Source organism: Mya arenaria, chromosome 17, assembly GCF_026914265.1.
Source record: "Mya arenaria isolate MELC-2E11 chromosome 17, ASM2691426v1".
Lineage (NCBI taxonomy): Eukaryota > Metazoa > Mollusca > Bivalvia > Myida > Myidae > Mya > Mya arenaria.
Window position 1 is genome coordinate 44,072,084 of NC_069138.1, and position 18,079 is coordinate 44,090,162.

At 32.2% G+C, this 18,079-nt stretch overlaps 1 protein-coding gene across 1 annotated transcript; it reads left to right on the top strand.

Moving 5' to 3' along the window:
• Positions 1–5,290: 5,290 nt before the first annotated feature.
• Positions 5,291–11,843, top strand: LOC128223971 (fatty acid-binding protein, brain-like). Its single transcript, XM_052933520.1, has 4 exons — positions 5,291–5,677; positions 10,003–10,181; positions 10,641–10,751; positions 11,411–11,843. Exons 1-4 carry the CDS (start codon positions 5,599–5,601, stop codon positions 11,459–11,461), a joined length of 420 nt encoding a protein of 139 aa, XP_052789480.1. The 5' UTR covers positions 5,291–5,598; the 3' UTR covers positions 11,462–11,843.
• Positions 11,844–18,079: the final 6,236 nt, after the last annotated feature.

An 18,079-nucleotide genomic window follows, 5' to 3' on the forward strand; every position in this document is an offset into this window, starting at 1 on the left:
TATGGCACAAATATCAGCTAGCAAAACTTTTAATCTCAAGCGTGAGTGTAAGTGGAGCTGTTGTTAATTGACTTGATCGTTTGAGAGATCTGGATAAATATTTAAAATGTTCTCTATATTGTGATATGCATATCAAAAATGAATGTCAGATTGAGAATGCTCGGCTTAAAAATCCGGAAGACATTCATGATATCTTTTACAACAATCAACAGAGATAAAGATACTAGGGCTTATTTATTCTCATAAAAACTTTGCAATGGATTATTCACGGATATCATTTCTTATCTGATCATAAGTCACTGTATTTCGAATTGTTCAGGAAACAGCTCCATCCTATTTGAGGTTTTTGTTGACGAAAAAAAGACTAAGAACGTCTGATGATATAAAGTGTTTTGTTCAGAGAACCAGAGATAGATTTGCTGACAGATCAATAGCTGTGGTTTGGCCAAAATGATGAAATGCTTTTCCTAAAGACATAAACTATATAAAAAGTGAAATTACTTTCAAAAAGAAACTAGAATCATATTTGTTCAGAATATTTTCAGATTGAAGAGTTCTGCTGTAAATAGCTCATAGACTGTTTGAGGCCGATCGAATACTCAACAATATTTTTTTGCGCTACATACAAATGTATTTATTTATGTATTTGTATTTAGTCAAATCAAGAATACAAACAAATTTTGGCTTATTTTGTAGAAGCTACTTCAGCTTGTCATGCCTTATACGTTTCTAGGTATTGGGACTTGCAGATTACGATTCTTTGACACTCAGATCATTTGTTATTTTAAGTAACGAGCTTAGTAGGTGATCCGGTATGGGATATACGTGGCAAACGAAACCATATCGGGTGAGAGAGAAGCTCAAACCTCAATATGGTTTCCTGCGTCCAGTATATCCCATATCGGGTGTCCTACTAGCCCCGCAACGCATAAATCACGTCGACAACTTGTTTACATGTGTAAGTGTTTCATATATTCATCGGAATCGGAAAATAGACGCCATTATGGGACGATATAAATCTGATGACCCAATATGGAAAATGGCGTTGCGTCATTTATGTTGGAGTCACATTTAACTTTTAATGGATTTTAGTTGTTTACATAAGTATTGAAATACAGAGGGCGAACAATACATGATATGATTACGCGTTTCTGTCCAGAACCTATATAGCATAGACATTGCTACATAAAATAGTACCCACCTTCCATTTCAATATAATTTCAAGAAACGAAATGATATTTATTATTGTGAACAGGTAATGTGCGTTATCTATATGTCTTTTGTTATATAATATTGAATGTTTCATAAATATCATAACTGTATTAAAAACTAAGGTTCACTTTCATATATCAATTATACAGAATGTGCATGTTTATTTCGCTGGCTTTAGCAGGGAGGTGTTAATAGGATATTTATTATTATATTGCATAATTTATAAAGATCAAAACAGTAATGAATATAAAACAAAGGATCCCTATCATTTTATATCAATTATACAGAGTATGCAACTATGTGTTTTTACCTAGCGTGCACGATTTACGCTTGCCTTGGCATTAATGGCAACATCTGGCAAGAATATATGGTAATAAAATACGTGAACTCTTAATATAAATTCTATAAGTATGCCATTATTTTCAACATCATCAGCTTAACATGTTTATGATTCATAATTTGTTAGAATACAAATTTATGTAAATACCGTTGCTGAAAACGTGATAAATAGTATGCATGCAATATGTCAAACAAAAATGATTATGTTCCGTACCAATGTTATTTTCATTCTTTCATTTTATCTACACCAGTATCTAACTGAAGCAAATCGCCATTAAAAGATGACAAAACTGTCTTACGGTTACTTGATTCTCATCTCTAATTGTTGCATTATCACATGTATGATGTCGCAAACACGAAATCATGTAATTATTATTATTTTTAAAGTTGCTTTTGATTCATATACGCATTTTGCATGTTTGCATTTTGTCTAAAAGGATTTGCATTTATACCCATTAACAGGTTCTTAATTGATACATCGCACTCGTTGGTTAATAGCTTGACTCTGTATAAATCATTGCCACTTCTAATTTGCGAAACACTGAAATAAATGTTGTTCATTTAATTCAAAATTTCTGTTTGCCTTTCTTCATGTGTATATCTTAACATATACATTTGGCTTACATGATTGTGTTATTGCATTGGTCCGATATCCGAAACAAACCTAGGCTAGTTTTATAATGCTTGGTGAGCCTTTCAAGTTTTAGTATCAATTAAAGGCAGATGCATCCTGATAAGTACTAATAAATAAGCAAACAAAACACACCACAATATTTGTGTGCAAAACTACAGGAACAAGCTCAGTAGCCAAAGGTTTAAACAAAAAACCCATTTAATGGCACAAGATAAACACCAAAAACATAGAACACAAAATGAAAACAATCACAAAAAGAAACATGGAATAACAGCACAATCCTCCACTAACAAATTCTTAATAATTTATATTTTGCAGTGTGCATATTCGCAGCTTTAAAAGGCCAAAATAACTGTTGTGTTATATTATTATAGGCATTAGTTTTTGTATATTTGTTTACCTCACATAACACCATTTCAAATACTACCAGCATAGGCAACCAAAGTGCACATATGTGTGTATTGGATACTATCAAATCAATAAATCAGATATAGAAAAGTGAAAGTGAAAGCATGAAAGAGCAATAATATTATTTAAAAATTGATAACATATACCTCGTGCGGATCATGTCTTGCTATAGAAATGTTACCGATTCTGTCGATTGTATAACTGATCATTATAATGTTATGTTTTCGTGAGAACTTATATTAACTTTCTACTGTAGTTTGGGTGGATTTTATTAATGTGGTTTTCCGCTTGAGTAGAAAGCTTTAATGTTAACAAACATTCACAAATTTTAAAGTTGTTGCTTTTTTGCAACAGATAAAAGGCTATTGCGCAAATGATTGCACTCCATTCCTGACTAGGTAATCATTTGTGTAATGTTCTTCCAGAATCCAGAATCCAGACGCATACTTCCCTAGCGAGTTTTAATATTTAATATGTTAATGGCTACAAAACGTTTGTTCACTTGTCATGGTTCAGTAACAAGTGCAATGGCTGTTGATTCGATTGCCGGGTTTGGTAAGGAGAAAACAATGAGTTTGCTATAGTTTGGATGGGACTAATTAAATTATTGCGGACTGCTTTATATCCATGCATAACAATGATAGGTCAATTTAGTCTGTATCAAAGAAGGATTTTGGTGGGATTATTAAGAGATGAAGTACCTCCATATATGAACCGGCTTAACCCCATTTGTTGTTTTACGTCGTTGCACTGTGGTCTTTATTGCACTTAACGAACCGCATTGTTTCTTTTTATTTCTTTTGGTGTTTATTTTTGTGGTTGTGGTTATTATTTAGGAGGATATATGGATTGTTAATTGATGTATGTGCATTCTTTGTGCTGCTCCACCGTGTACTTTCGGCGCCTCTAAATATCATCAACGTTAAGTGTTTGTCATCTGGGCTTGTCCAAACCATTTTCATTGTACTGTCGTAAACAAATATATCATTGCCTCCCATCAACATGATAAACTACCATGTTGTATTTTTAAATTGATTGAAATTATCAGATAATTTTGGACTTTGAGCAATGCAATATAGATCATTCTAGTCTACATGAATGGGTACAGATGAAGCTCTTACACAGTGAGATAAGCATTATAACACTTTGTGGAATGTTTCAAGGGCGCACTTGTCTGCAGTGTTTCAGCTGTCTAGGTAACACGCTTTACCTGCAATGTTGTCTCAATTTCTAGACAACAATTACCCTCGAGAGTTTTGTTATTAATAATTTGACACTTGTCATCCATCAATAACAAGTTCACTTATCATGATCGTATGTTTGTTTGTTTGGTATAAGCATGGCAACACACGATAATTGTTTAATGGTATGACAGGAACAAACTATTGTATTACAGTATAACTTGAGTATTGTTTGTTTTCGAACAATAAGATTCAGACATTTTTAAATAGGTGAGATTGTCTGCTTTGCATCGCTTATATGTGTAAAATTGCGTTTTGCTACATTAATAAGTGGGCAAAACTTCACAAATTCCTTGCAACATTCGTTTTTACATATTGACTCATTTAATGCATGCTGGAAAACAAATGTATAATTAAACTTGCTAAACTCAATATTTCAATTTCATGCATCGATTGTCTATAAACTTCGGAACCGTTGTGTGCTTTCCTTGTTGGCTTGTCTCGTTTTGCATATTGTTTTAATACTGGGCATGTCTTACATGTTTTTTATCTGATTCAGATTTTTACATATTTACGAGAAAAAATGTACGAAAACCAAGTCTTTAACTGTTTGTACTCTTTAATGTTATACACACGTCTCACATTATTGAATCTTAATAAGTTAATTATTAATCTGTTCATTATCTAAAATAATGCTTACTGAAAACAGTGTTCGTGTGAATTATTCGAAATGGTTTGTTAATTATTTGAATATTATCAAATAGTAAGTGAAACTAGTTGTGGTACTTGAACAACATGACAGTTTTTTACAGTTATTTTTCTTAAACGCCACTTTATTTAAGCATTTATTTAAGCATCTTCTGGGACTTTTCAGCATCGCACTCAAAATAACACAGCTTTCTTATGTACTACTTTTACCTTTTGGAGGTCCAAATAACCAGTATATTTATGATCGTTCCATTAGTGCGTTGAACCTATGTTATTATCTATATGTGTTGATCATAACAAAACCACTCCATTTATCTAGTACACTGTGTAATAATTTGATTATTACATTGGTGTCATACTATGAGAACTTTACTAGTTACTCTAGTTGAAGAGTGTATTCATGTGAATATTAATACTTTTTCTGCGTACTCTGTCGTGATGTTGCAATGTATTATTGCCAGTGCCTGTCATTGTTGATGATGTTATTTTTTAAGCATTTGAAAAACTTAATGACAATTTGTCCTAAAATAATGAGTTCACTTGTATCCCAGTAAGCCCTGAAAATTGAGCTCTGGAATTGCAACTTGCTTAGTAAATAACAAAATAAGCTAATGAAAGCTAACATTTAGGTTTCACGAAAATTAAACTAAAATATCATATAATCTAATTTAATATTGGCCTGTAACAGGCGGCAATTGCAAAAGGAAACTGTACTGGGTGACATCACATAATGAATATAATCGCGTGCCTTTCGTCGTCTGCTGCGGTAAATATTTCTTGCGCGCGATCCGGGAAATATCTGATATTACGATTCTCTTGCATTAAAACAGCATACCAACAATTGCTTTGCTTTCCATCTGATATTGTAGATGCATCATTGTGTAAGATGAGGTAGCATTAGTCATCTGTGGATATATAATGTATACGGAACTGTCGTGCCTTTAGTTGAACATATGCAGTTGTGCCTGAGGATATATTTAAGAATTGTATAAAATTCATCGGAACTTAATTAAAACACACATATAAATACGACGTATTTTATTGTTCGCGTTACATCTGAACTAATATTTTCTACTGAAGAGTGTTAACTCAGAAGCTTAAGGCATCACGAATAAAATGTCCGGAATGGAAGCTTTCATTGGTAGCTGGCGGGAAGAGGAGAAGGAAGGATATGAGGAAATGGCCACGGCCTTAGGTAGGTGCAGGATTGATTTTACAACTTTTTAAGTGTTTACAAGTCTTGTTTAAAAGAGTTTTAAATTATAAGGATATTTCAAATATTAGGCATGCATTATGGGAACGTGCCTTTGACCAACCAAAGCAAATAAAATTTGGATATCCATAATAAGTTTTGCATACGTCTAAATCTATGTGGCTCATGAGCTGTTAGTAAAACGTTATGCAAATTAAAAACAATCACATAAAAAGGTTCTTTAGACTAAAACATAATATCATTAAAGGGCGTTGAAACTATAGCCTTAGGTTAAAGTTAGTAAAGCAAACAATGAAAACCCTTTTTAATTTCAGTTAATTTGTTTTATCGATTTTTTTTATAAATCCTGCAAACTTGATCTCCAAAAACAATTCAGAACATCATTTTGAATTTAATTGTATTCATTGCGTTTTTACAGTCATAAATATTGTTCTCGAAACTGCATATGGTCATTTTAAGATGATAGTACATTGATCAGGATAATATGAGAGTTCGAGTCCTATCACTTAAGGGCTATTAAATGTGTGGTCATTTAAAAGTACATATGGTCATAATAATAATATTGTCCGAGCCCTATTACATAGAGGCTATTCAAACGGAATGTATTTAACCATTTTTTTATAATAAAGATAAAATATATATATATAAATAAGATAAATTTCAGTAAATATGTGTAATCAGTTTATATCAAATGACCACAAGTGTTTTATTCTTTTTACAAATTTAAATATGAAGGGAAATAAAAACATGAAAGTCGCTTTAGAGTCGAACATTTTTTTGATGTTATTTATAAATAAAAAATTATAACGCTGGTGAAAGATAGGGAATATAATGATGGTCGGTAGATTAAAAGAGTTGTATCCATTCCAGTTGTTTGCGTATTTTATACCTTTAATATATTTTCAAAAGAAAAATAATGATAGCTTGCTTTAAAAACAATTGTTTCGACAAAACACGCCCTATTTCTATCTCGTAGAATTGCTGGAATGAATTCGCCCATGCGTTCTAGGTAACTGTGTGATAGGTCTCTGAAAACAATAAGTATTACTCTCTGTTTTCGGTTTCCATGTGTTGGTTTAATAGAGAATATATAGACATAAGTTCAATTGGTATAGAATATATGAACAATATTTTATGACGTTAATTCATACTGGCGACACTTTAAATAATATAAGGTACACAAACCCGATATCAATTATAAACTACTTTTTCCTGTCTTGAGACACAGTTTAAGTGACCTTTAATGGCGATTTGCGCTTTAGCAAGATACGGTCGTAGATTAGGTAAGGCATGGTTATCTAACGCAACAATAAAGTGAACACCCAAACTGGGTACGAAATAGCTTTATTTTGTGTGTGTGTCATATCTCATACATTGTATATGTTATGTTTTATCATGCCAATGATATTAACATAAACTTTTATTCTAACAGTAACGAATCTTAGAATTGTTAAGGTGTTGATGTTGACAGGAATAGTTTACCTAATATTATTCATATCAATTGTTATTTGAAATCACATTGTCCTCCCAGATGCTGCCATACGTTTTGCTTAACCTTTTAAGCTAATACTACATTATCAATCAGTATGCCAAAGCCAGCGTAAAATCATTCACGTCGATAAATGAAACACTTATACTCGGTATAATTGATATTTAATGACAGGTTAATTTTGTATTATACGAGTAATTCATTCATAAAACATGCAATAAAACCATTTGTATCCTTTAAGCGGTTTTCTACTAAGGCCAGCGAAATAACACGCATACATAGTATAATTGATATATTGAAAACCTTTGTTTTACTCCAATTACGATATTTAGGGAATATGCAGTAAAATATTACAAAATACATAAAATAAGTGTACCACGCCTGTTCACATTTACCATTGATTTTGTTTAACACGATGTTAACAGTGAATTTAATAGCAGAAAACGCAAACATATTAAATGATTGGTGAAAGCTAAAAGATTTACTTTGGTCTTCTTTAGTTTCAAATGGTGGAAATACCATGTTTTCTGCTCATTTATTTCTAATTAAACTCGGTATACTTCATAACAACCATTGTTTTCGACAGTTATTTATCTTTTTTGGAATACTAAAACAATATTATTAATTGTGATAAATCTTTTCTCGGAGTAAGAGTGCAGCTTTAACTTACATGGATTAGACGCAAAGTATTTGATAGCATGACAAATTTTACGCTTACAATAGCATTAAGCTTGATAATGTAGAGCATATCTTAGACTATTAAGCAAAACGTATGGCAACATCTGGGAAATCATTTATTTTCATTTGTTCATGCATGGTAAAAAACACATGCTCCCTATAATTGATATTAAATGATAGAGCACTTTTGTTTGATTATTTATTCATTAAAATAATATGCAAAATAATCACTTATATCCTTCAAGCAATTCCCTACGCATACTCTTTTTAATTCACATATAGGACGCCTTTGTTTTATTCCAATTATTACATTTAGGAAAAATGCAATAATAAAATATTACAAAGACATAAAATTAATGTACATCGCCTGTTCACATTTTAATTTGATTGTGCTTAAATGTAGAAGACGAACAATTTTATATGAACAACATGTTTACGTGTTTCTTTCTAATACCTGTATTGCACAGACGTATCCGCACAAAATAGTTACCATTTTCTATTCCAACCTTATCACATGAAATGTATTGACAGTTATAAGTACTTTTTTCCTGTTTTAAATCAATGTTCTGGGCGTCAATTGTTCGCAATCTACAGATCTCAATTCCTCGAAGGTTCTTAAGCGTAAGCAGATTTCATTAAGCCAAATTTCTAACTATATTTTGATTTCACCAAATACAAAATAGTATATCGTGAATACCATAACGATTTTCTTACCTTTATAGACCAAACCTCGTAAGAATGTAAACAATACAGAAATTATGCCTAAACAAAATTATATGTCCAAACTCATCTCGTGTAATTGTCTGATGATGAATTGGAGCCCAAAGTTATATTGATACTTCCTTTTAATGCTAGCAATAGGAAATATTGTTCTAGTAGATACGTTTATGTACGGTCATCAGCTGGCATTTTAATTTCAAATAAATTAAAACATGAACTATTCTGATCAATATGGAACATTAGAGCTAATAGACTAGTTTTTTTGTTTTATTGACATGTATTGATATCGATTTCGAGAAACTTTGACTACATTTTCTGTTTAACAAACATGGATTAGACGAGATTTAACGCTGCAATTAGATAAGGCTAAAACATTTTATTCGGTTGATTTCGACTTGGAGCATGATATAAAGAAACAATAAATCAGCATGATAAATTTCATCAAATATTGGCGTATTCTTCGGTGGCAAATTAACGCGAAAAAATAAATAAACTAAATGTATTCGACCCTTATTACACTTATATTCACATTAATATTGAAAGTAGATGATTAAATTATGAAAAAAATCTAATTTCAGTAAATGTTTGTTTAACTAAAAATGGGCGGATATAGGCTATGTTTTCTATGTAGGCAAATTAACGAGAAAGGTGTTACTAAATGTATTCTACCTTCATCAGAGTTACATGCACTTCATTATTGAATGTGGATGCTTTAATAAAAAAAAACATTTATATTGTAGTTGTAACGGAAAATGATAAAGGTTTTTTTTATGTATCTCAATATCATTCAAGAGAGTCATACATACCAGGTCAAGGTACAAACTGATCTTACCATGTTTGTGTCACATAAAAGAAATCGCCTGACAGAATATTTACAAATGCACATTTTGGGGTCTTTTATTAGATCTGTCACAGCAACTCAATTTGAAAACGTTGGTTTGTATGAATGGCCGAACATAACTTCTGACCTGTTTTTTAAATAAACCAGACTGGCCAACAGAATCATTTAATGCTTTTATACCGGAAATCGAATTATATGTTTTACAACATCAGCAGTATCAGCAAATATCTGACGCTGAGGAGAATGTAAAATCCTTTGCATGTAGTAGTGTACTGACATTTAAGTTTCCGAAGTTAAACAAAGCAGGGACGATTCAAAATGTAACGGACACTCTAAGCATTTTCAAATGAGAAAATACATTTACTTTCAGAAAAATGTCTTCGGAAAAATGACTTTTCAAAACAGTCACCATATGCTGTCCCGTAACTGTCCTCGCATTCATGTGACATTTCCAATAAGGTCAATTGAAACGTTTAGAAATTACTTTAAATTAACATTTGTAATAGAATGGCAGTTTTTAAATGAGCTTGTGATATAGCATAACATAGCATTAAACTGTTTTTAAACTTTTCCTGGCAGGTTTACCAGCTGAGAAGAAAGATTTCTTTAAGAACGCACGGACGGAGATAACGTATCGCGGCGCCGGCGACTTCTGGGAGATTGACGTCGGTATGCAGGGCGTCCCGCAAAAGCGGACCTTCAAATTTAAGCCCGGAGAACAGTACGAATCGGCCTCATTGGATGGCTCACCTATGAAGGTTCAGTACTACTATTGTATATTAACATGTTCATTTATGAGTCTGCATTACCAGAGTACTCGCCCCTGATGGTTAGGTTATACTAGTGTATTTAAATAACAGGTAATATATTTTCAATTTAGTTAAATGAAGCGTTCCTTAACTTAATTCGGTTGTTATTGACCATTCACATATAACAGTTTCAAAAAAATAAATATATATCCACAGCTTAAGTTGTATAATCTTAAATTTATTTTTATTCTTTCAAATTTCCTTGAGCATGATTTTTGAAGCAACTTGAATACAAATAGACAACATGGAAGTATGTTTTGTTTGAAGCACTTGACATAAAGTCTTTTTGTTTATTGTTTAATATTAAACTGTAAACAATTCATAAAGGATATGATAATCTTAGATCATTCATACATAAAACTATTAGATATCAACATATTTTGATTAAGTTCTTTTTCTACACTTCAGAGTGTTGTAACAGTCGATGGAGATAAACTTGTCGAGAAACACACAGACGATAACTTAAATGGGATGGATATGAACATTACCAGAAATATAGAAGGAGGCAAAATGATAGTGGTAGGTACTAAGAAGTTAAAGGCATTGAAAATGTCCCCTGTACATTTATATAGGGTATACATACTTCTAAATAACGAGTCCTGTGTCTCACAAGCGGCAATAATTTCTAGTTTGATTTGAAATATATTATTCAAATCCTAAGTTATTTCAAGTTCGTTGAGGCAACTAACCATTCATTGACAGCGCCGAAATCACATAAGTGGGTACATTTCATCCATTAACAGCGCCAAGATGACAGTGGTGGGTAGTTAGAATTAATGAACAACATGAATATGAAAGTGGTAGGTGGTGGCCTTTATTGTTAACTGTTTTAGGCCCATACCTTACCTTGTGCTCTAAAAAGGGTTTATTTTTGAATACTGAGCATGTGCTTCTAGTTTTTATTGTATTTTCTATAGGGGGATGAAAGCGGCTCATACTAAACATGCTCATAGTTGTTAAAGGAAATGAAAATGTTTAGATTTGGCATACGAATTGTAAAGGTTCCTTAGCATAAACTGCCAATTTCAAATTGATTACCATGTTTCTATCGATGGGAACAAATGATATTGTGAATCAAAAGTAAGTTACATAATGAACGTTACAAAAATCACGTCTAGTTAGGTTAATTAAACACATTTAGTAGCAGCTGATAATAATGTATTTGTCTTCTTTTTCAGGAAACACAAGTGGGCGATTTTCGAATGCGGTCAAAGTACGGGCGTATATAGAAATTTCTCTAGCGTATTACTCAGAGCATAAAGGTTACAAACGGATATATATTTCATATTGCTTAGCATATGACTTTGTGTGCCGACAGTGTCAGTAAATCGACAGCGTATTGGTGATATATATATATATTGGGATGTCCAACCTTTTGAGGAATGCTGTTTAGAAAAGCTTATTCATTTTGTGCCACTAAACCGGGTTTATGTTTAAACTTTTTGCTACTGAACTTGTTTCTGTAACTTTTTGCATAAATATTGCAGTGGTATTCTTCGATCTTACAAAGTATTATTCAGTTGTCTGACACCAAACAGCATATGATAAAGCTTTTGCTTATGTCGTTTTTTATGCTCGGCCATATTAATCAGAATAAAGTATTCAAATCTTCTTTATACTTCTCTTTTTGCAAAATCGTTTCTCTTTTCTCTGGATCTTTTAAAACATGAGTGTATTTGAATTACGAGTAGTTTTAATTCTTAACAAAGATCCAGCCCAGATGACATGAAATAAGATATAAATAACCCGTTTGTATGAACGCCATTGTTTACTAAGGGTTACACTTCTTTCCACTGTATTAAGCAAATTAAAAACCAAAACAGTTACAGACTTATTATTTGGTTCTAACTAAGACATGCAACGGACAGTGCAAGGAATAAAAAATATATTAAGAATCCATTGCAAATACCGACTTGTACTCTGTGTTGGTGAACAAATCACTTAAAGGTTTTCAGTGCTACACGCAGAAATAATCCGTTCAAATCAGTCAACGTGATTAGTATATTTGATAGCAGAAGTAGCCATCCAACATGTAACCAAAATCCAGTTAAAAAGCATAAGGATCACAGTCATTACAAATACGAAATGAGAGACATATGGAACAAAACAGACAGTTTTGTATGATTTATTCAACAAGACATAGTCTAAATAAATAATAAAATGTATACGTTCCGCATCTTGAGAGTTAGTTAAACCATATATTTCGTCTGCATAGAATTTAATGACTAAATACGTTCGACAATTGACATTCTATTCAAGTCTTTAAACATGAATTTCAATCTCAACAGACTGTATCTAAACAACTGCGCAATGAAAATCGAGTTATATTATTTCATTCACGTAATCCTTCAATCCTTCAGTAAATGAAACAGTACAGTACATCATTGTGAATCACATTCATATTAAGAGAGTAAAGATTAAGAATTGTAATGTTTTTTGTGTGTTATAAGTCATAATGCATATCGTATAATATTTAAATCGGCATCGCATCAACTGATCAAGTAAACATTTTAACGGCTTATTATTCCAAACAAACGTTATAAATGATTATTAAACAATTCTAACGGATGCAATCAAAACTCAAATTATTGAATCGTATTGTGTTTTCTTTAAGTATAAAAATATGAATTTATCAAATGCAAATATTTACATTGTTATGAATGTACAGAAGCTTGAGAAGGGGAAACCCCGTACAACGCTATCATATTCCCAGTTGTAAGACGAAGATCGATACAGCATTAAGTCGCTAATAAGAAGGGTTCAAATTTAAAATAATAATTGGAAAAATTAATTGGAAATAAATTAATGAATCTCAGTTAAAATCACCGTTACAAGAAATACACAGACTTGTAGTTTTGTCTTCGACTTTTTGTAGAGTGAAATGTGAATAACTATTTTGTTTCAGCGTTATATTGTGAACTTTTCAGTAGCAATTAGTTTCAATAAAAAAACAAGTTCAGGCCTCATATTGTATTGTACAGTAATGAAACACATTTCCCGACCAAATATAGAAGAACTAATTTCAATGCATAACCAAAGTAATATGTTTATGAATCTTGACCATCTAAGAATGAAAATGTACCTTGGGTATTTCCGTATTGCTGTTGATCGGTTTAGGTCCGACCCCGCCAAAAACATGAACAATTTGCTTACCGACATGCACGCGCCTTATATTAGCAAAGAATGACAAGCTTTGTTTGTTCCCGTTTTCATGTTGAATGGTTCCCCCCTGAAAGGTACCCATCATTAAGGTAAAGGAAGAAGGTAATGCCTTTCATGTCGACCCTAGATGTCTTGAGTCAGCTTTGCTAAAAGCTAGCTTTGTCCCTAATGATAAATATAGTACTCTGGCCCAATAAACAATTACCAGAGAATGACAAAAAAGTTACGAAAAGTAATTCATGCATAATTTAGGCGACGCCTTCGATGAAGAATTTACCAGTCCTTGCATTTTCTGAATGGCACAGTTTTTAGCTCCCGCATAACCTTAATGTGAAACAATTTTGAACATTTTTATTCAAACAAACTATAATCTTGTTATTACAAAAGCTCATATGAACACTCTGATCATTTGAATAATGACAATTTCTCCACATATCTGATACTTCACAATGAAATTAAACAGTAAAAAGAACTTCTTCAAAAAAGAAACAAACGTTTTTTTTCTGAAAATAAAAAACGCCGCCTTTAAAGACCCTCACCACCTCTTAGCTTTGGGGAAGCCAGCAGCATTTGCATAGAAATCAGATTATATTAGTAAGATGCCCATGATTGAATAGTACCGAATTGTTAAATATGCTCAAAGGTCTCCTTAACAATTATAGGGCATATAGGGCAATATGACGCTTATAATGACGTAATATTTTGCTCGCCGAATGGGTATAACCCGATGGTGAGGGTGAATAAGCTTACCTCCCCCCATATGACGTGCGAAAATATCACCACATTGTTAAATAAGCTCAAAGGTCTCCTTAGTAATTCGACCAAAGGGCTGTATGGCGTGATTTGGTAAGACAAAACCAAACACATCACTTAATTAGTACATCGTGATTGAACATGATAGAAACCCATAGGTACTTTAGGGAAAGCTGCGTTTGGGATAAGGACAACAATAAGATATGATATCAATGTTTTCTATCGGCGGAGGTAAGCATGACGGTATAAGGGAGGTTGTCCTTCATACAAAGAGGATTAAACTTTTATTGTCGAAATCCCAACACCTTGGGCATGTAATTTAACCCTGAATCGAAGGTGGTTGAGTGTGCTAAATACAGAAAAGTCTTTTTTTCTAAACAGCTGTCTGAACAGGCCTAACAAAATCCCTATCACTTTCCAAAGTCCCCTATATATCCCGCATAATTGCCATCAATCTTAGATTTGACAATCGTGTCCATTTTGCTACAATAACTACTGTCGCGGGACCGGTTAAAACAAATCAGAGAATTGAAAATGTTGGCAATTAACGACGAACAAATATTTAACAGATTTACCCAAATAATAAATACATACAATCCTCATTTGTCTCCGGAACACTATATCCGCTTCAGGGACTAAAATTAGCATGAATTTCTTTAAGTCTACCCTAGCTCAAGATGGTGATAAGGTCACACCAAATTGATGTTTCGTTCCACGGATTTACCGCTCCTATTTTTTGAAAATGTTTAAAAAATACTCTTTTTTTGTGCACCCGCACCTACATTTTGATCGCCAACCAGATTTGTTCAGGTAATCATTTTTCAAAAGGCTGAAAAATAATCAATTATAATTTTTCTACGTTAGTTTACGTAATTTTGTAAAGGGAAGTTACCGATGCGTGAAATTTTTATATTGTATATCTATCGGTTTAGCATGGGTTTCAATAAATTAAATCAAAATGGCGGCTTCTGGTTTAAACAATGTGGCTGGAATTTTGGAAATAAAAACTTATTTTTGACAATGAATATGTTTTGAGCATGCTTGAAGTCATTGTTCATCGTCTTATGCACTTAAGGAACATTAATTAAAGCAATTATAATTGCAATAAAGCATGTGTATCTGAGACTGGTAGCTATAATATATACAGTTGATCGTGACTCGTTTTGGATGAAAATCGGAATGATCAACTTAGTATTATTTGACTCAAGTCATTATACAAGTGACCAAAGTTTTACCTTATTACGACGATGCTGAAGATGACAGCTCAATTTAACAGGAACGTGAGTCATTGTTTGGTCAAAATCGATGTATCAAGCTCATTTTTGACCAAATTGTGACAAAACAACTGTTTTCAACAAATATTTGTTTCACAAATAGCGATATAAAAACTGTGTTGGATAAACATAGGTAAGCCTAAGTTAATCACCTTTCAAATTTTGTTTTCTTTTGAAGCATTATCCGGGATTATAATACACCAGTCAATTGTAACCACTGCCCCCACCGTTTTGTTTCGCTCGCTCGCTCATTTGTTTTTTGGGAAAAAATCCGAAGAATGATACATTAATTTGGTGTGGCCTATCTTGATTGATTCGCATGTAACGAAAACAAAGACAACGGATAGCATTTGACAAGATTCTAAAATGTTCGTAACTACATGTTGTTGCCATAGTTTCCGAGATATGGCTTTTTATTATGAATTTAATAGCACAATCCTCAATGATATTGCAGAAAATTATGAACTATATTTGTTGAAAGTAGATCAAAATGTTCACTTAAGAGTATTGTTAAGAAGTTAGGAACACCTTATTAAAACCACGTATAGATTTTAGCGTTTAAATGCTTTTTATTTATACCAGTTGTCATTCATCAGAGGTTTGATGATGATAAATCTAACCTCTGTTTAAATCGCTGCAAAATCGAGTGCATAACTATAAATATATCATTTTCTTGATATTATCGTCGATCAATCAAAACGCTTGTTACATTTAACATACTTAACAAAACACTGACCATCGATACGCTGTTTTTCCGCTAATTAACTTTTAATTAATTTTGTAAATTTAGGCACTCTGTTCTGATATTAATATGAAGTAATGTTTTTAGCAAATATCATTTTGCAGCGATTGCCCATTAACAAACAATGCATTCAGGGACTTTATTTCATAATGTACAAATATCTTAAAGAAGTAATAGTGCAAATGCGAACAAATCAAGAATTAAACAAAGCTGCGAAACGTAATATTCATCTTAAACATAAACATAAGACGTACATATTTCAAAATTGTAATCGCCACGCTTTGCCGACTAACTCTGTAAAAAGAAAATGGCAAAATTTCTCTTATTGACTGAAATATTTGTTGTTTGCACTCAGAATCGGGGCGATTGAACCAGTGTTGTTTGGATAGCATCATCGCTCTGGTGACGAATTGATGACTATAAGTGAATTGTATTGTATATATATAGTATATTAATGTGAGTGTATTTAAATTTTACTCTTTTTTTTCTCTTTTATTTTTTGCATAGCATTCATTTTAACAAACAGATCAAGAACAAGATTCATACAAAAAACAAAATTCTATGCATTTTCTATATGCGCATACGCACACGTGCACACACGCGCACTCACACACACACACACATACACACACACACACACACACACACACTCACACACACACACACACACACACACACACACACACACGCATACATTCTTGCTCTCCCCTATGGATTTGTATGAGTATTATTATATCATAAATAGTAGAAAAAAAACAGCTTCTTACGGTTTGTGCTATTATTGCTGTGATATTTATTTTACTATTTGATTTTTAAACACTGCCATTTCCTTATGTGGGTTTCATATTTGTTGTTTGATAATGCAATTTGCGATTCAATTTGTTCTCTCAGTATTAAGTATTGTTTATACGCTTGAAATGTTGGTACTGCTTTTTTATATTTTACTGAGAATATGAAAAATTTCATTAACAGAATAAGGAAATTACAAATAAGGGTGTTTTTTCCTTTTACAAGAATTCCTAAAAACGCCTCCTGTTTGGTAATGCAAATATTCATTGATTTAGATGTAATGAAATTATTTAGTTCGTTCCATAATGGTTGTATCTTCAGACATTCCCAGAATAGGTGTTCTACAGTTTCTATCTCCATGTTACATAAGTCACATAGATTGGTTTCTTTTAATTTACACATATACAGATATTTATTTGTTGGTATTATTCTTAACAGAAACCTATACTGAAAACTTCGTAGGGACGAGTCTATTGACGTTGTAAAAGTTTGTCTGTAAATAGTTTCCCATGGTATATTGTCATTTAAGTTTGGAAAAACGCGTTGCCATTTAATTTCAGATGGTGGTTTGAAAATATGTTTTTGCTGTATTGAATAAAGAAGTTTATTTGTTTGTTTTGATGCTTGTATTTTATCAGTTAATTTTGCTGTTGTTAACTGGTTGATAGTTTCACCTTTAAGTTTCAGTTTAAAGGCTGCTGGTATAGAGTTAACAAGTGTTAGGTACTTTAAGAAATCCTGTTCATGAATATCATATAAAAATCTAATTTCATCGAATTTGTAACAAGAGTGAGTTCTGTAATCATATATATGTTCAAACAATTTTATACCTTTCTGGAACCATCCTTTATAAAATAATGTATGCTCATTTTGTTTTAATGATTTATTATTCCATATGACTGATTTACTCAAAGGTGTGTCAAGATTTTCATCATGTTTATTTTTTATGTTTAACCATGACGCTAAAACATCGTTAAGAAAAGTTTTCTCACTAGCGATTCGATTGATGAATCGTTGGTCTATGTCACATTCAAAAATAAGGTTATTTCCATAGTTTTTTAGTTTTTCGTGCAAAAAAATCTTCCAATCCCCTGTATTAGATGGGTCCAGATATCGTTTTATCCATA